This window comes from Hyperolius riggenbachi, chromosome 5 (genome assembly GCF_040937935.1).
Source record: "Hyperolius riggenbachi isolate aHypRig1 chromosome 5, aHypRig1.pri, whole genome shotgun sequence".
NCBI lineage: Eukaryota > Metazoa > Chordata > Amphibia > Anura > Hyperoliidae > Hyperolius > Hyperolius riggenbachi.
The window spans coordinates 103,737,255-103,757,843 of record NC_090650.1 but is presented as its reverse complement, the minus strand read 5'-3'; the positions used below and the strand labels follow the sequence as shown (position 1 = coordinate 103,757,843).

The window sequence follows — 20,589 nt, the reverse complement described above, 5'->3', positions numbered from 1 at the left end:
CAATGCGGGCAAACATTTCACCAGAAAATTACTGCAATGCGGGCAAACATTTCACCAGAAAATTACTGCAATGCGGGCAAACATTTCACCAGAAAATTAACGCAATACAGGCAAACATTTCACCAGAAAATTAACGCAATGCGAGCAAACATTTCACCAGAAAATTAACGCAATGCGGGCAAACATTTCACCAGGAAAGAAACGCAATGCGGGCAAATATTTCACTAGAAAGTAATCGCAATGCGGGCAAACATTTCACCAGAAAAGAAACGCAATGCGGGCAAACGTTTCACCAGAAAAGAAACGCAATGCGGGCAAACATTTCCCCAGAAAAGAAACGCAATGCGGGCAAACATTTCACTAGAAAGTAAACGCAATGCGGGCAAACATTTCACCAGAAAAGAAACGCAATGTGGGCAAACATTTCACCAGAAAAGAAACGCAATGCGGGCAAACATTTCCCCAGAAAAGAAACGCAATGCGGGCAAACATTTCACCAGAAAAGAAACGCAATGCGGGCAAACATTTCACCAGAACATAAACGCAATGCGGGCAAACATTTCACTAGAAAGTAAACGCAATGCGGGCAAACATTTCACCAGAAAAGAAACGCAATGCGGGCAAACATTTCACCAGAAAAGAAATGCAATGGTAGCACATTTCACCTGGAAAAGAAAGCATTTACTCACCTGGCAGAAGTCTCTGGCCTCTGGTGCGCTGCTCCCGGGACCACCTTCCTCCTGCTTGTCTCCCGCACTGACAGGGCTACGGCAAGATGGCGCCCGAAGCCCTGTACTGGAGACACAAATAGTCTCCAGTACAGGGCTTCGGCAGCCATCTTGCTGTAGACCTGCTCGCCTGCCGGTGTCGGAACAGACACCGGAAGAAGGAGGCTGGAGCGGGGCTGCGGGCAATGAACCGGCACGGCGTCTATAGACGCCACTGTCAGTTCATGAGGATAGAGTGGCCAGAGTCTCGAGGCCGGGACGTCCCGCTGCTTAAAGCGGGATGTTTCCCGGGACCTCATGCAGCCTGGGACAGCGGACCCCGAATCCGGGACGCGTCCCGGGCAATCCGGGACGTCTGGTCACTCTACCTTAACGCAGTCGGCAGTTGAGGTATTTCCATATCGGAGAGTGTGAAGACACCCAAAGAAACGAGATTATGAAGCTCAGACTGACAATTAGCTCATGTACAGTATATGTGTAGCTGAAATCACCAGCTTTAATTGTCACAGTGGTGCCCGGACATCATTGGCATCATCATAAGAGATCTGCCAAGTTATGTAAAATTTGCCACCGTAGCTACAGGAAGCCTCCTGCTTATATTCATACCTCACACCACTCTCCATAAGGCTCTTTTCCACGAGCAGCCGAAGGTGGTGAATTCAAAGCCTGCCAGCTGCTCCTGTCCACCTGCCGGCCGCTTGCTAGCACAGAGCACAGGGCCCTTTTTTTCTACAAAAATCTGATCTGACATGCTGGAAAAAATTTGATGATTGTGTGTTGTAATTGTATCATGTGTGTTAACTTGTATGAAAAGATCTTTTAGATCCTAATTGTAAGAATTGTTTCAAAGACTGTATTTGCATTTTCTTCATAACAAGATTAAAGTTTAAATATTAAAGTATGTGTATGATTATTATCATTTTTACATAGTTACCGTATTTTTTGGACTATAAGACGCTCCGGACTATAAGACGCACCTAGGTTTAGAGGGCAAAAACCCAGGAAAAAAAATATATACTAAACCTGGTGCGCCTATGGTGCAGGGGTGTCTTATAGATTTTCTCCCCCCCAATCTCCTCCTGTAACCCCCATGGTGTCCTCCTCTTGTCCCTCTTTGTGTTCTCCTCCTGTCCTCTGTGTCCTCTCCTCTCCCCCTTTGTGCCTGTCCCAGTTACCCTGAGTTTGTCACCTTTCCTTCTATGTGTCTGGCTCCTGTCCCCCTGTGTCTTTCACCTGTCTGCCTCCTGTCCCCACTGTGTCTGTTGCCTGTCCCTGTCCCCCTGTGTTTTTCACGTGTCCCCCTGTGTCTTTCAACTGTCCCTCTCTAAGTCTGCCTCCTGTCCCCCTGTGGCTGCCATCTGTCTACCTCCTATGCCTGCCTCCTGTCCATCTGTGTTTGCTCCCTGTCACCCTGTGCCTGCCCCCTGTCCACCTGAGCCTGCCACCTGTCCGTGTTTTACCCCTGTCCACCTGAGCCAGCCACCTGTCCACCTGTGTCTGCCTCCTGTCCCCTTCTTTCTCTGGCTCCAGGTGGCCCCTCTCTGTGTTTGTCTCCCATGCCCCTGTGTCCTGCCGTCAGCCTGTAGGAAGGAATCAGCGGCAGCCACTATCACTCACCTAATCCAGCGGCGATCAGCTGCTGTTCCCTCCTTGTCGCTGGTCTTCTCCGGGTCCCCGATGTCCTCCTCGCCCCGCACTGCAATAAGAAATCAGCGGCAGCCGCTATCACTCACCTCATCCAGCGGCGATCGGCTGCTGTTCCCTCCTTGTCGCTGGTCTTCTCCGGGTCCCTGATGTCCTCCTCGCCCTGCACTGCAATAAGAAATCAGCGGCAGCCGCTATCACTCACCTCATCCAGCGGCGATCGGCTGCTGTTCCCTCCTTGTCGCTGGTCTTCTCCGGGTCCCCGATGTCCTCCTCGCCCCCGCACTGCAATAAGAAATCAGCGGCGGTAGCCGCAAGCATCACTCATTTCATCCAGCGGCGATCGGCTGCTTCTGCCTCTTTCACTCCTTCTCCTTAGCGGCTGGTCGCGTCTGACCAGGAAGTGCTGCCGCTAAGGAGAAGGAGTGAAAGAGGCAGAAGCCGATCACCGCTGGATGAAATGAGTGATGCCTGCGGCTACCGCCGCTGATTTCTTATTGCAGTGCGGGGCGAGGAGGACATCGGGGACCCGGAGAAGACCAGCTACAAGGAGGAAACAGCAGCCGATCGCCGCTGGATGAGGTGAGTGATAGCGGCTGCCGCTGATCTCTTATTGCAGTGCGGGGCGAGGAAGACATCGGGGACCCGGAGAAGACCAGCGACAAGGAGGGAACAGCAGCTGATCGCCGCAGGCACTCTTTGGATTAGGTGAGTGATAGCGGCTGCCGCTGATTTCTTCCTACAGGCTGATGGCAGGACACAGTAAATACAGGGAATCCCCGAGTTTGCGGCGGGTCGGCGGCTCCTCTCGGCGGGTGATCTGTAGGTCGGGGATTCCCTGTATTCGGACTATAAGACGCAGGGACTTTTTCTTCCAACTTTTGGGGGAGAAAAAGTGCGTCTTATAGTCCGGAAAATACGATACATAGTTATTTTGGTTGAAAAAAGACATATTCGTCCATTGAGTTCAACCAGAGAACAAAGTACAACACCAGCCTGCTCCCTCACATAGCCCTGTTGATCCAGAGGAAGGCGAAAAAAAACCTTACAAGGCATGGTCCAATTAGCCTGAAAAGGGAAAAAAATTCCTTCCCGACTCCAGATGGCAATTTTATTAGAATTATATATATTTTTTTACTAAAGTAAAGCAAGTTTGTCCTCATCAAGGAGAGTTCACAGGTACAATGCAAATGCAATTTTGGCCTTCTTCCGGCTAGTCAATAGAGCCATTTGTAATCGCTTTGTGGTAAAAATTCCCTCAGCACGGGAAAAAAAAACCCAACACTGTGAGGTAAAACACACCTACAGTATATAGTTGCTCTGAGGTAAAATTAACTTCACATTAAATAAATTGAACCACTCAGAGGAAAAATACAGCTCAATAGACGCTTTGAGCTACAACTGCCGTCCGTGTTAGCTATCTGAGGTAAAACACAGCTCGGGCTGAAAAAAAAGAGATTCTGGTTGAAAAAAGTCACTTGCGACCGAATAAACCATTATACCAAAATACCGTATTTTTCGGAATATAAGACGCTCCGGCATATAAGACGCACCTAGATTTAGAGGGCAAAAATCAGGAAAAAAAAATAAACTAAACCTAGGTGCGTCTATGGTGCAGGGGCTTCTTATGGACCTCTAACTCCCCAAAAACTGTCTTTATCTAAGCTACACTGCCCATCTATACTAACACCTGCTACACTACACTTCGCTTACCCCTGCTGCCCCCATCAACTACACATTACTTCACTAACCCCTACTACAACAACTACACTACACTATAGTATACTACACTTCCCTCACTAACACCTGCAGCCAAATTAAACTACACTACACTTCACTAAGTAACCCCTCCAGCCAACCCAAACTACACTACACTTCACTAAGTAACCCCTCCAGCCAACCCAAACTACACTACACTACACCCCTGCTGCATCTCACCTGATCCTGTCGCTGCGATCCTCCCCTTTTCCATCTGCCTGTCATCACCCGAGAGTCGCAGCAGCCGTCATCTGAGGGTCCCATTAGGTTTCATCAGCGGGTCCAGCAATCCCATCCAGTATCCCCGCTCTTTAAGTGTCCAAGTCGCCGGCTTCTCTTCACTGCAGCCATGCTTGTATGCAGGCTCGCGGTGATCACGCGGTGATTACGCGCTGCCGGGGCCGCCTTCCTCCATAGTTACGGCGTCCTCTTCTTAGTTACAGTGCCCCCTTCTGCGTGACGAGCGGCGCACGTGCGCCTGACGTCATGCGTGACCCCGGCGCACATGCGCCGCTCGTCACACAGAAGGGGTCACTGTATCTAAGAAGAGGACGCCGTAACTATGGAGGAAGGCGGCCCCAGCATCGCGTAATCACCGGGTGATCACCGCGAGCCTGCATACAAGCATGGCTGCAGTGAACAGGAGCCGGCGACTTGGACACTTAAAGAGCGGGGATCAGTCGGGGATACTAGATGGGATTGCTGGACCCTCTGATGACTGCTGCTGCGACATTGGATGACGGCGGACAGACGAAGGAGGCGAGGATCGCGGCGGCAGGATCCGGTAAGTATGTTATGGGGCAAAAATACCGTACCTTTGGAATATAAGACGCACCCACTTTTTACCCCCAGTTTTGGGGAAGAAAAAGTGTGTCTTATATTCCGAAAAATACGGTACTTTATTTTTTATCTCAATTTTTTTTTCTCAATTTGATTTTTGGCATATTTGATCATTTCCCCCAGATTTTCAGCCTAATCAAACGTTCGTGTATGGTACCTCGAAAACAACTATGCAAATTTTTTTCCATGTAACAGGATAATCAAACGAATTTATCTAATAAAAAAAAATGAAAAAAATTGTACCATGTATGGGCACCATAAGGGCGGCCACTAATGATCCAATCTTTTTCATCCAACCTTACCAAATCTATGTAGTAGAAGTAGTAAACTGAGTGAATATATTGAATGAATAGTATAGGCTGTCCATTATATTACATAACTAGATTTGTAAGCCGCGCTTGTGGATCTCGATCAAAGAAATTTTAAACAACCGTCTGATCACAACAATCTGATCACACCTGAGGTCTCCAATGCAAAGCTTATTAGGTGGTGCGCTCCAGTATCTCAACCTCCTTTGGTCACAATTCCAAGAAATATCCCTTTAACTGGCGCTCTCTGTCCAAAAAGTCACAATGTGTCCACAACACAAGGCCACCCTCTGAGACGTATCTACACCAGATAGTCTCTTTACAACTGCGTATCTCTCAACGACGTAGCATCTGATGTATAGACCTCATAAAGATAAAAACCTTATCATGTGTAAAATTGTTTAATATGAAGCTTCTCGCTTAAAAACCATATATGCGTACATTAAAATCCTCTTTAAATCAAGCCCATAACATAGTCACCGTGGCCTCCGGGAACTGTTCCGGTCTCGGCTGCGTGTGCTCTTACTTCCCTATTCAGCGCGTCTCTCTAGGCTCCGCCCTACCGGTTTCGTCATCCCCTGATGAGGAGCCCCTGATGAGTCATTACGGATGACGAAACCGGTAGGGCGGAGCCTAGAGAGACGCGCTGAATAGGGAAGTAAGAGCACACGCAGCCGAGACCGGAACAGTTCCCGGAGGCCACGGTGACTATGTTATGGGCTTGATTTAAAGAGGATTTTAATGTACGCATATATGGTTTTTAAGCGAGAAGCTTCATATTAAACAATTTTACACATGATAAGGTTTTTATCTTTATGAGGTCTATACATCAGATGCTACGTCGTTGAGAGATACGCAGTTGTAAAGAGACTATCTGGTGTAGATACGTCTCAGAGGGTGGCCTTGTGTTGTGGACACATTGTGACTTTTTGGACAGAGAGCGCCAGTTAAAGGGATATTTCATTATATTACATAGAAATGAAAAGATTGGATCATTAGTGGCCACCTTAAGACGTCAGAGCTGGAGTCGGTTGTTTCATAAACTGAGGAGTCGGATGATTTTTTGTACCGACTCCACAGCCCTGGTTTTTTCACTGCTGCACGTCAAACATGACACATACAGTGTTACTGGACCCAGCCATTCCACTGTATGTAATTTCTGACAGCAGCTGGGAAGCTGAACTGCTTGACAACCATCTGTGGAAAAGAGGCCAATAAGACTCCATAGGTCAAAACAATGATTTTAAGAGGTTACAATTTTATGTGTGTACATATCTTTGGTTGTATTAAATTGCTGCCGTCTCTTCTATCAGATAAACTGCTGCCAAAGATTTTGTAAATTAGTTTTATTAATACTCTACATAACCATAAACCCGAGTCCTGAGTGACATGAGGCATGAGCTTACATTGGATTAGGTACCCAGGACTACCAAATGTTTACCTTAAAAATAGTCCAGTCTGAGCTATTTCTATTAACATTAATTTGGTTGCAGATTGAGATCTGTCCTCTCCCACCTGTGGCAGTTCACACTTGCTAGTAACTACAGAGAGTGTCATAGAGAATGCTATAATCACAGCAGAGCTATGCAGGGATACCACATATCACATAACCACACTTCTGATTCTCTGCACACCCATGACCTTGGTTATATCAACACCTCAGTAATGACCTACCACTATAAACAAACATTAACCACTTCATCCCAAGGCGGTTTTTACCCTAACGGACAAGAGTGATTTTCACCTTTCAGTGCTCATCCCTTTCATTTGCCAATAGCTTAATCTCTACTAATCACAATGAAATGATCTATATCTTGTTTTTTTCACCACAAATTGGGCTTTTTGGGGTTGATATTTGTTTTCAGTAATTACTTTATTTTCTATGCATTTTAAAGGGAAAAACAAGGAAAATGAAAAAATACACTATTTCTCCAATTTGATCCCCTATGGTTTTAATATAAACACTGCCACTGTAAATAAAACCTACACGTTGTATCTGTCCATTTGTCCTGGTTATCACAAGATTTTAATTATGTCCCTAGTACAAAGTATGGTGACAATATATCGTTTGGAAATAAAGGTGTATTTTTTTTTGGGGGGGGGTTTCTTCACAATTTTCACGTGCACCCGCAGGAGCGTGCCCGTGTACCTGCGGGCACACGCACGTGCACAGCGGCAGCAGCACTGTCTGAGGCCCAGTGCACACCAAAACCGCTAGCAGATCCACAATACGCTAGCGGTTTTGGGAGCTGATTTCAGAGCGATTCTAGGTATGTTTAGAGAGGTTTTCTAAACATACCTAGCGGTTTTGCGTGCGTTTTTGTGTAGCAGATTACACATATTGTTACAGTAAAAGCTGTTACAGAACAGCTACTGTAACAAAAATGCCTGGCAAACCGCTCTGAACTAGCGTTTTTCAGAGCGGTTTGCGGTTTTCCTATACTTTACATTGAGGACGAAACGCTTCCGAAAACCGCAAACGCGCAGCAGGAGGCGCGTTTGCGGCTTGGCAAAAAACGCAAACCGCCGGTGTGCACCATCCCATTGCAATACATTAGACAAGCGTTTTTAGAGGCGGATGCGGCCGGCGGATCGCTCCAAAAACCGCTCGGTGTGCACTGGGCCTGACTTATAAAAATGTCCTGGAGCCATTAAGAGGCTCTAGCAGGACGTTTTTATAAGTCAGCATGTCATTAAGTGGTTAATTAAGCATTCTCTGTAAGGTCGCTTACTTAGGCCACATACAGACATCAGACCATAGTCTTTGGAAAATGAAAGATCACAGACCAATCTTACCACCCTTCCTGTAGTATAAGAGCCATACTCTACACAGTCTTTTCTATGGAGCTGAACTCCCCATCAGGAAAAAATCTTGGCAAGATGCTGCACACACAGATGCTGTACAGACACAAAAGATCAGTATCTGCAAAAGATCTGTTCCTGCCAAAAATCCATTCCTGCAAATTGCAATGATAAGGTTCGTATACACGTCCGATAAAGATCGTTCGTTACGAACGATTCGTGACGTTTACACGATATTCAAATTAGACCGAAAAGATCGTTCGTAATGAACGATTGTGTACACACGTGAACGATATAAGTATAAAGTACTGAACGACGAACGATTAAAAAATGCGTGCGCAAACGGAAGTGACGTTATGACAGGCAATAAGAACATGCGTTATCGGACGATCTTTGTACACACTGCAACGATTGAACGATTATCTTTCGAAAAAATCAGCCGGGTTGGATCGGTCCGATTGAACGATAACGATCGTTATCGTTCACAAAAACGATCGTTCACACTTTTTGAACGCACGATTATCGTTCCGATTGTCGTTATCGTTCGTTTTTGAACGATCGTTATCGTACGTGTGTACTCAGCTTTAGTCTATCAGATCTGCAGATCATCATACACACATGATTTAACTGACATTCATCTGCAGATCAGATCCACCAGGATGGATTTTCAGATCTGCAGATCTGCAGATGAATGTCAGTTAAATCATGTGTGTATGATGATCTGCAGATCTCATAGACTATCATTGCAATTTGCAGGAATGGATTTTTGGCAGGAACAGATCTTTTGCAGGAACAGATCTTTTGTGTCTGTACAGCATCTGTGTGTGCAGCATCTTGCCAAGATTTTTTCCTGATGGGGAGTTCAGCTCCATAGAAAAGACTGTGTAGAGTATGGCTCTTATACTACAGGAAGGGTGGTAAGATTGGTCTGTGATCTTTCATTTTTCAAAGACTATGGTCTGATGTCTGTATGTGGCCTTATAGAGTATATAATAAAAGATACATACAATAGATAACATTTACCTTGGGATGCATTCCTAGGGCTGGGAGGACAATAAGAACGATTAGGCTGCTTCGTGGTCAGCTCTGTAGCTGGTGACCTTATAGGTGGCGGTGGGGGAGGAGCCATGCGCCCCACAGTGTTTCCTGGAAAAAAATAAGACAGCATAAGGGCTCTTTTACACTAAAAAAAAAAAAGTCCTGCATGCTGCGTTTTTCTTCTAGCATCCAGTGGAAAAGGGAAATTGGAATCGGAAATCGGAATTGCCATTAGCTCTGTAAGGCCCGGTTCACATTAGCGGTTGTTTGCCAAACGGACCGGATGACCTGACCGGATCCGGACCGGATCCGGATCGGAACCGTACGGTTCTGATCCGGATCCGATCCGGATCCGGTCAGGTTGCATCAGGTGTCCATCAGAATGCGATCCGGATCCGTTTGGCAAAAGTTACGTTAAAAACAAAAAAAATGTTGGGGTCTGGGAGGTCAGCAGAAGGGGGACCTGTGGAATCAGGCCCTCTGCTGTTTAGCACTCACCTCCACCTCCGACATGCTGCCAACATCTCCAGGTCCGGATCCAGCTGTGCTGCTCCACTCCAAAATGCTTGCCCATGTGTCCCCATCCAATATCGCCGCAACAATCCCCATAGGAAGTGGGGTAGAACATCCGGATTTCTCAGCCAGTGTGTTGTGCGCTCTCCGGTTCCCATTGGTTTGTATTGGCCGGATGGTGCAGTCCGGCTCCGCCCCGGATACGGCTGCCGGAGGAGCCGGATGAAAAAATAGCGCATGTTGGAACGGAGGCCGGAGTCCGGATCCGGCCCGGATCCGGTCCGGCTCCGGTTCGGCAGAACGGACGCATGTGAACGGACGCATAGGCTTTCATTGCTATGCCGTGCGTCCGTTCCGTCCGTTCTGCAAGCGGTGCGGCTCCGGCACGGCGATTCCGGAGGGCCACCGCAAGTGTGAACCGGGCCTAAAAGAAGCCAGAAATCTACTCTTAAACTTTGGCTTCAATTCACTAGGCTTTACCTCATCCTGTAATGCAGAAAACCGATGATTTTTCAAATATCCGCTAAACACAAATATTCTAAGGCTGTTACCTGCATTGAAATGTAAAATTACTGTCTAGTGGAGTAAATTACCGACTTGCGTGGTAAATACCTCAATTCACAAAGATTAGAGCATATGGTAAAGCAAGTAAAAATGTTCTGTATCTACCTCTGACCTGTCAGTAATTAGCATTCAGCATGTGGTAAAACTGACAGACTTAAAGGGACACTTCCGCCAGGAATAAATTTTTTTTTTATTTTACTTGCCTAAGGACCCATTTACACAATTAGTTGGTGTGCGTTAGTACATGTTGGTACGCGTTTTTGCCATAGCAGTGCATTGTGAAAAAGATTTCAGTCAAAACGCACTAAATGTGAAAGGTGCCATAGGGATACATGGGCATTACTTTGAAAATCAGTTTCCTTTCAGTTATAACTGAGAGCAACTGATTAAGTGCAAAAGGGGCCTAAGGCTTCTACCAGCCCCCTACTGCTGTCCCGTGCCCTTGCAGTCAGTCAAGGAGCCTCTGGTTCACTGTCGCCAGCTAGTTTCATTTTCGCTGACAGGGAGTCATTGGGCTTTCTGCGCCTGTGCAGGACTGGCCACGCGCATCCTCCTTCATGCTCCCGTCCTCAACAGCGTCCTACACAGGCACAGGACACTATTGTGGACGGGAACGCAAAGAAAAATATGCATGGCCAGGCCTGTCAGCTACAACGAAACTAGCTGGCGGCGGAGGACCGGAGGCTCCGTGAGTGACTGCAAGGGCACGGGATGGCTGCAGGGGGCTGGTAGAAGCCACAGGAAAGTAAAACTGATTTTTTTTATTCCTGGCTTAAGTGTCCTTTTAAGAAGGCAGCCAATGGGAAGAGCATGTTACTTTTGCTACTCAACCCATTTGATCCAATGTACTGTCGGGCGGGACATGAGAACCACACAGCCAGAGAAATAGACAAAGGGCTTAATTCACAAAGCGGTGCTAACCTACTTAGCACGTCTAAAGTCTTTAGACGTGCTAACCAGGGTGCTAAGTAGGTTAGCACCGGATTTCTCAATCAGATCGCGCGCTAACTAAAGTCCTATGCGCGCTAAGTCCCATAGGCTTTAATGGGCACTTTGCGCAAGAGCGCCCTGCGCAGTGCGCGCGTAAAGTTTTGCGCGCATAAATTTTTGCGCGCGAAAAGCTCGTTTACACGTGCTAAGAAGCTTTTCACAGGCGTGCTAACAGCACCGCTTTGTGAATCAAGCCTCAAGAGGCTTTTCTGTATCTTTTTAGATATGCAGATCTATATAACGATACACAGAAGAGAGCCCTCTAGTGGCCTGCATGCACATCTAAAGGGATGCAGAAAGCCTTTTACTCTCTAGCAAGCTGTCACAGGACGCAGGAATGGCTCATGTAGACCAGTTGTAGGAAAAGAATCACAGCTTGCTGCAGAGAACTACTACACTGATGAGACTTCTATATAACTAAGCAGGGCTTGGAGAACTGAAGCAACATTTTTTTTATATATTACTGAACAATTACTGCAGGTATGGAAATCTTAGTGAATTCGAAAAAAAAAAGTCTAAAATACCGAAAGTAGTATTTTACTGACCTAAATTATTTTTTCCGAACCGCCCTTAGTGAATTGAAGCCATTACAGTAGCAGTAAAAAGTATGTGAACCCTTTGGAATTATATGGAATTCTGCACAAATTGGCCATAATATGTGATCGAATCTTCAACTAAGTCACAACAATAGACAATCACAGTCTGCTTAAACTAATACCACACAAATGTGTCCATGTTTTCATTGAACACACCATGTAAACATTCACAGTGCAGGTGGAAAAAGTATGTGAACCGCTAGACTAATGGCATCTCCAAGAGCTAATTGGAGTGAGGGTCAGCCAGCTGGAGTCCAATCAATGAGATGAGATTGGAGGTGTTGGTTAAACACACTCCAGTTTTGGGTTTGCTTTTACCAAGAAGCATTGCCTGATGTGAATGATGCCTCGCACAAAAGGGCTTTTAGAAGACCTACGATTAAGAATCGTTGACTTGCATAAAGCTGGAAAGGGTTATAAAAGTATCTCCAAAAGCCTTACTCTTCATCAGTCCCCGATAAGACAAATTGCACTGCTGCTACTCTACCTAGGAGTGGCCGTCTTGTAAAGATGACTACAAGAGAATGGCGCAGAATGCCCAATGAGCTGAAGACGAATCCTAGAGTGTCAGCTAAAGACTTACAAAAGTCTCTGGCATATCCTTACATCCCTGTTAGCGAATCTATGATATGTAAAACACTAAACAAGAATGGAGTTCATGGGAAGATACCACAGAGGAAGCCACTGCTGTCCAAAAAAAAAAACAAAAAAAAAAACATTGCTGCACGTTAAGTTTGCAAAAGAGCACCTGGATGTTCCACATCCCACCTCCTCCCTTTTTTTCTCCACCACCCCCTTAACCCCCTCCCACCCCCGTCACTGAATGCGCCGCCTGCTTGTATAACACAGACCCGGCGCTGATTTTATACATCATATGGAGGAATACCTCCGATAGGCTAATTAAGGCACATTAACCAATTAGTTATACTATATTAAGCACAGGTAAACGTCAGCTCGGCACAGAGTTACTAAGCTGACTGATCCTGACTACAAGGTAAGAACCCCTGCTCACATGAGAGACTGCACCCAGCACTGATTTTACTGAGCACTGAATAGTTTGCTAAATTGCGATACCCTGCACCCTATTATGATAACACACTGCTTATCAATGTGACTATAGACACCATCACTTATATCTATGCCCAGGTCTGGACTGATACCACAAATGCAAATAGAGTTATTTTATCAGTTGTTTACCACGAGAGGTCACTGTAGGCGCAGTAACAACAGATTGCTATATGTCATATGTGAATATACTTTTTTTGTGTTGAAAAATCGACATTATCTTGTATCTACATTGGGGAGGTAAGTCCACCAACTGCCTCCCTATTTTTAAACTTTTTATACATTTTTACACTACTGGCGGCCTCTGTAACCTTGCTCACAATTTGTGTTCCACATTAGTAATGGTAAAATATTCTGTGGACAGATGAAAAGAAAAGTTAAAGGGGAACTGAAGAGAGAGGTATATGGAGGCTGTCATGGTTATTTCCTTTTAGACTATACCAGTTGCCTGGCAGCCCTGCTGATCCTCTGCCTCTAATACTATTAGCCATAGCCCCTGAACAAGCATGCAGCAGATCAGGTGTTTCAGTGGTTCAGACTTATAAGTCTGATCTGACAAGACTAGCTGCATGCTTGTTTCTGGTTTTAATCAGATACTACTGCAGAGAAATAGACCAGCAGGGCTGCCAGGCAACTGTTATTGATTAAAAGGAAATAAACATGACAACCTCCATATACCTCTCTCTTCAGTTCCCCTTTAAGTTGTTTGGAAGAAACACACAACACTGTGTGGAGAAAACTAGGCACAGCACACCAACATCAAAACCTCATTCAGGCCTTGTTCACATTGCGTTTCATTTGCACGTCCGTCCGCGTTTGCCAGTTTTTGAAGCATTGTTTTTTCCGGTTCCCGGCGATTACCTGCGCGCTGTTTAATTTGTAAACCATGATTTCCACCAGACATCCCAAGAATAATGCTACATTTGAAATAGTTCTGTAAAGAGGAATGGTCAAAAATTACTAAATGTTGTGCACCTCTGATCTGTAACTACAGGAAACGTTTGGTTGAAGTTATTGCTGCCAAAGGAGGTTCAACCGTCGATCCAAGGGTTCACATACCTTTTCCACATTCACTGTGAATGTTTACATGGTGTGTTCGATAAAAACATGGAAACATTTAATTATCCGTGTGGTATTAAGCAGACTGTGTTGTGACTTAGATGAAGATCAGAACACATTTTATGACCAATTTGTGCAGAAATCCATATAATTCCGAAGGGTTCACAAACTTTTTACTGCTACTGTATGTTTTGTTCACTAAAATGTATGTATAATTTTGTGTTAGTGCTCCATTTTGGAGTTATATATAAAATACACACATACAATAACAAAGAATAAAAAAGAAGTAAAACGTATTTACTATACTGCAAATTTAAAAGTAAACCTGAAGTGGGAGAAATATGGAGGTTGCCATCTTAATCCCTAAGTATGTTAATTGTTTGGCTGACATACACCTGTTTAAGTTCTACTGTTTGATTTAGCAAGGAGCTTAAAGAGGAACTCCAGTGAAAATAATGTAATAAAAAAGTGCTTCATTTTTACAATAATTATGTATAAATGATTTAGTCAGTGTTTGCTCATTGTAAAATCTTTCCTCTCCCAGATTTACATTCTGACATGTATTACATGGTGACATTGTTACTGTGGGCAGGTTATGTAGCTGTTTCTAGCTGTTTTGGCTGTTAGAGACAGCTGTAAACAGCCATTTCCTGTCTGTGAGCCTTGTTACATTGTGGCAGTTTGCCTAGAGTACCGCGGTACTCAGAGCTTCTTGTGGGAGGGGTTTCACCACAATATCAGTCATACAGAGCCCCCCGATGGTCTGTTTGTGAAATGCAATAGATTTGTCATGTAAAAGGGGGTATCAGCTACTGATTAGGATAAAGTTAAATTCTTGGTCAGAGTTTCTCTTTAAATTAAAATGCCACTCTTGCTTAAAGGACAACTGCAGTGAGAAGGATATGGAGGCTGCCATATGTATTGCCTTTTAAACAATACCAGTTGCCTGGCAGCCCTGATGATCTCTTTGGTTGCAGTAGTGTCTGAATAACAACAGAAACAAGCATTCAGCTAACCTTGTCAGATCTGACAATAATGTCAGAAACACCTGATCTGCTGCATGCTTGGTCAAGGTCTATGATTAAAAGTATTAGAGGCAGAGGATAAGCAGGACAGCCAGGTACCTGGTATTGCTTAAAAGGGAATAAATATGGCAGCCTCCATATCCCTCTCGCTACAGTTGTCCTTTAAAATGTTTTATACAGTTAACATCTATCAGTACTGCCCATCAATACAAAAGAAAACTGATGCAGAAAAGGTGCACAATCCCCCCAATAAAACTCCTCTATACACAGTCCTCAATTCAAAATGTGATTGTATAGTAGGACAGTCCAATATCTAGGAGTTTTGCAGTTAAAACTCAGCAATTTATTCCAAAATGTATAAAATTTCACCAGGTCCTGACGAAGGACTGACATACAGTGTGAAACAGCTGCTCACCTCTCTGTACTGAGCTCTCAGTTCCATTAGAGCATACATGTCAAACTCCAGCCCGCGGGCCATCAAATTTGGCCGTCAAGTGGTTTCCCTACTTTGCATTATGTTTGGCCCACTCTAGACCACCATGGAAGCTATATTGGAAGTTAAGCCCTAAACACCAGGAAAGTTATATGGGAGAGGTAGGGGGAAAGCACTAAACACTAGGAAACTGTATAGGGGTGGGTGGGTGGGTGCCTCTAGACACCAAGGAACTGTAAAGGGGAGGTAAGGGGCCTCTAGACACCAGGGGACTGTATAGGGTAGGGTGGGGACCTCTAGACACCAGGAAACTGTACGGGGAGGGTGGAGGCCTCTAGACACCAGGGAACTGTATACGAGAGGGAGGACCACTAGACACCAGGGAACTGTATAGGGGTTGGAGGGGGGCCATTAGACACCTGGGAACTTTATAAGAGACTAAGGTGGGCAGTAGACATTGAGGTTGGCCCGCACCTTGGTCCCAGTTTATAATTTCAGCCCCCTTTGTATTTGAGTTTGACACACCTGCATTAGAGTGAGGTAATTGCATTGCAAACTGCACATTTCAATGTTCAAAGTCTTGTTTTTTTTGACTCAAGTGCTGAATTTTAACTGCAAAACCCCTGGATGAGACACTGTGCTACTATACAATCACATGTATCAGTACTGCACAAATGTTTTTGCAAAGTAATATAATTAATCATTATGCATTTATATAGCACGGACATCTTCCACAGCATTTTACAATTGCCGGTAATCATGTCACTAACTGTCCCTTGGAGAAGCTTGTAATATAACCTCTACCATAGTTTCTGTTACTATGGAGCGGGAAAGAGGGAGAGCACATGGTGCACAACAGAGTGGGCAGGGTCAGTAATGTGCTTGGCACTCATCTGATGCAAGCTATGGAGGGTATAAGTGATTTTGTGTGCTATTTGTATTGCCGTAAACTTAATGTAAAGTCCATGGTTGGGGCAAGGAAGGGGGCATCAGATCTCTGCTGAAATTTGATTCACTATTCAATGGGGCAATGTGGCATGATGCTAATCAGATAGAAATTGATTGTTTACCATATCTGAAAGGTCTGGACCTAGCTTACTGGTTATCCATCTAGTTGGGCGTGAAACACTCATGTTCAGTTTGAACGATTATAAAGAAAATCTGTGTCTCTTACTAATGCACAAAATGTAAATTACTGTGCTGTAAGAAAAAAACATTTACATATACCGGTAAATCTAATTACCTGGATGCTTGTTAGGTCTTCCATGTCCAGGCACAGGAGGAACAGATGGCTTTCCTTGTAGACCTTTTGATGGTCCGGAAATTGTTGGTGGAGGTGGCAATGGCTCAGATAATCTTCGTCTGGCAGAACTAGACATGGGATGAAAAGGAGGTGGTGGAGGAGGGAGATCACTGTCAGGTGGTGGAGGAAAAGAGTTTTCTTCTACTCTCCGATGTGGAGGAGGCAAAGGAGGAGGGGGTCCATAATCTCTGCTGTCAGGCGATGGAGAAGGACTTCTTCTGCCAACATATCCTGTTGGTGGAGCAGGTGGAGGATGTAAGGGAGGTGGAGGTGGTGGTGGAAAACTGGAGGACAGGGGTCTTTGAGTTCTTGGAGACCTCTCTTGTGAATGTAGTGGTGGTGGTGGTGGAGGTGGAGGAGCACTTAAAGTAATCACAGTTTTTGCAGGCTTTTCTTTTGAAGAAAAAGGCAGAGGAGGAGGTGGTGGAGGAACTGGAGAAGTTGGCATCACAAGCTGAGGTTTGCTGGCAGAGGATGGAATTGGAGGTGGTGCCATTGAAGAATGGTTAAGGATGGTTGGTCTTGGAGGTGGAGGTCTAGCTGCCACTGTAGCTGGAGAGGGAGAAGATGGAGGCTTTGGAAGATCAGGTTTTGAGTTACTGGGGGACTGATCCTGCCTCAGATTAGTAGCTTTCGTTCCTGGAAGTTGAGGAACATTTTTATTTCCTAAAACGAAAATATGACACTGTGGATCTTGAAGAAACAGACTGTAGAATTACCTATGCAGATATATATTCAGGAGTTTTATGCATTTTCACACTGGGAAACCACAGTTACTCACTTAAAGCTAAATTATCGCAAATACCTTCTCTTTTAAGAATGGGAAATTACATTTAGCATTGCTTTTTTAATAGAGTGCTTTCTGGTCTATTTTCCCCCTTTATCCCTTCCCAATAGTTCTAGGTCAACATGAGCTATCTGTATATTCAGATCAGGGCCGTCCCGCCCATGATGCCAGGTGACGCCGCTTCCTCAGGCAGCATCAGACGGCATCCCACCCCCCCCTCACTCCCGGCCACCACTTCCTGGCCTCCCTCCCTCTCTCCTTGCTTTGGGGAGGGAGGGGGGGCCAGGGGAACCACCTCGCTAACCTATACTGGGGAAACTATACTACCTATACTAGGGGCAACTATACTAGCTCCTATACTGAGGCAATTATACTACCCATACTAGAGGCAACTATAATAACTACCTATACTGGGGCACATATACAATCTATACTGGGGCAACTATACTACCTATACTGGGGGTATCTATGCTACCTATACTGGGGGCAACTATACAAAATATCTATACTTACTACCTATACTGGTGCAACTATACTACCTAGACTGGGGGCAACTATACTAGCTACCTAGACTTGGGCAACTATACTACCTATACTAGGGGCAACTGTACTAACTATCTATACTGGAGCCAACTATACTAACTACTTACACTGAGGGCAACTATACTAGCTACCTATACTGGGTCCACTATACCTGGCTACCCTATACAGGGGGCATCTATACTTGGCTACCTACCTACCTGAGGGTGAACATTTTTGGTTGCTGTGCGATTATTCCAAATAATGCTCCAGGCAGCAAAAAGTCTAGAGCCAGCCCTGATTGCGGTGCAGTTTTAGTGATTCAGAAAACTGGATTAGAATGTTTATTTGGGGCTTGATTCACTAACCGGCGCTAAGTGTTAGCGCCGGTGTGAAAAGGCCGTTTTGGCCGCTAGTGTGCGCAAAGCTACTTTGCGTGCGGACCCGTGCACTGCGCTGCAACGAATGCACCCGATGCAACGAAAATTACGCATCGGGTGCCCCTGAAGTGGCGCATCATAGCGCTGCTTAACGGGCACCCGACGCGTCATTTTCGTCGTATCGGGTGCGACTTTTAAGGACCAGCAATGCGCACTATTATTCGCGCTGCACACGCAGTGAGCGGGATTATTTCAACTGTGTGGGCGCAAACCACCTAACGCCGTGGTTTGTGCACACTAAAACTTAGGGCACACTAACCGGCTTAGCGCCGGTTAGTGATTCAAGCCCTTGGTGGCAAAACTTTGCATCCCTCACCTGAGTCAATCCCTTGCTGAAAGGATGGTGTTACAGCAGTTGGGTGATTACAGTGATGTTAACACATCCAAACTGAGAATATTTTTTGTTTACTTATATCATAATAAATCTGTGCCTGGATATCTTAAAGGGACTCCGAGCAGTGCAGAAACTATGGAAAGATGTGCATCATTTTAAAGCTCTCTTTCTCCTCTTTCCAATGATATATAAACCACCACCCTACGCCTTTTAGTTTTCGCTATTTTCGCGATTGAAATTGCCGCGGCCGCGATTTCGATCGCGAAAATAGAAAAAACTAAAAGGCGTAGGGCAACGATTTAGGTGTCGTCAGAAAGAGGAGAAAGAGAACTTTAAAATGATATCCATCTTGCCATAGTTATATTGTATTACACAGGGCGACTTTTTCTCAAAGTCAGCAGCTGCATTCAGCAGAATGGAGCTGCTGACACTGGGGAAAGTGTCGTCCTGTGTAATACAATATAACTATGGCAAGATGGATATCATTTTAAAGCTCTCTTTCTCCTCTTTCTGACGACACCTAAATCGTTGCCCTACGCCTTTTAGTTTTCTTTATTTTCGCTATCGAAATCACGGCCGCGGCAATTTCAATCGCGAAAATAGCGAAAACTAAAACACGCAGGGCGGTGGTTTATATATCATTGGAAAGAGGAGAAAGAGAGCTTTAAAATGATATGCATCTTTTCATAGTTTCTGCACTGCTGGGAGTCCCTTTAAGGTGCCCATACACGGTACAATAAAAATATTCAATTTTCCTGTTTATTCAACCAAAACAATCGAATCGAATTAAAGTTTAAAAGAAACTTTTTTTTCGATCAAGAAAAATAATTGATTATCCCGTTTTTACAATAAAAATCAGATCGGATATGTTGGAAAAATCTTTATATTCAATCTAAAGGAATAATCGAACAAAATTATCTAATAACAAAAATGAAAAAAATTGTACCATGTGTGGGCACCATTAGACCTACAGGGGTTGGACAAAATAATGGAAACACCTAACATTTTGGCATCATAATATTTGAACATGTTTTTAAGCAATCAAAACTTGACATATGTTAAATTTTTTTGTTTATTTTTGTTATTTGACATGTTTAACCACTTCACCACTGAGGGGTATTACCCCCTGACCACCAGAGCAATTTTCACCTTTCCATTCATTCGTCTATAACTTTATTATTACTTATCCCAATGAAATGAACTATATCTTGTTTTTTTCGCCACCAATTAGGCTTTCTTTAGGTGGGACATTATGCCAAGAATTATTTTATTCTAAATGTGTTTTAATGGGGAAATAGGAAAAAATGTGGGAAAAAATTATTATTTTTCAGTTTTCGGCCATTATAGTTTTTAAATAAAGCATGCTACTGTAATTAAAAACCATGAAATGTATTAACCCATTTGTCCCGGTTATAAAACCATTTAAATTATGTCCCTATCACAATGTTTGGCGACAATATTTTATTTGGAAATAAAGGTGCATTTTTTTCAGTTTTGCATCCATCCCTAATTACAAGCCCGCAGTTTATAAAGTAACAGTGTTATACCCTCTTGACATAAATATTTAAAAAGTTCAGTCCCTAAGGTAACTATTTATGGTTTTTTTTTATTGTATTTTTTTTTTTTTTTAATTACAAAAAAAAATAATTGGGGAGTGTGGGAGGTAATGAGTTAATTTATTGTGTAAATGTAATGTTTGTGTATGTAAAATGCTTTTAGGGTGTAGTTTACTATTTGGCCACAAGATGACCACAGAGTGTTTGTTTACATGCGACCTGTAAGCGTCCGGAAGGACGCTTACAGGAAGCAGGAGGAGGCTGGGAGATTCACAATGATCTCGCTG

General features: G+C 44.4%; 1 protein-coding gene across 2 annotated transcripts in view; it reads right to left on the bottom strand.

The window, feature by feature from the left end:
* WIPF3 (WAS/WASL interacting protein family member 3) overlaps window positions 1–20,589 on the bottom strand; it is a 116,671-nt gene that overhangs the window by 12,835 nt on the left and 83,247 nt on the right. For both annotated transcript variants that reach the window (XM_068236080.1, XM_068236081.1), the window contains 2 exons: window positions 16,607–17,332; window positions 9,104–9,226 (listed from right to left, as the gene is read on the bottom strand). In XM_068236080.1, the coding sequence (XP_068092181.1) occupies window positions 9,104–9,226; window positions 16,607–17,332 (849 nt within the window). The remainder of the gene's footprint in view (window positions 1–9,103; window positions 9,227–16,606; window positions 17,333–20,589) is intronic.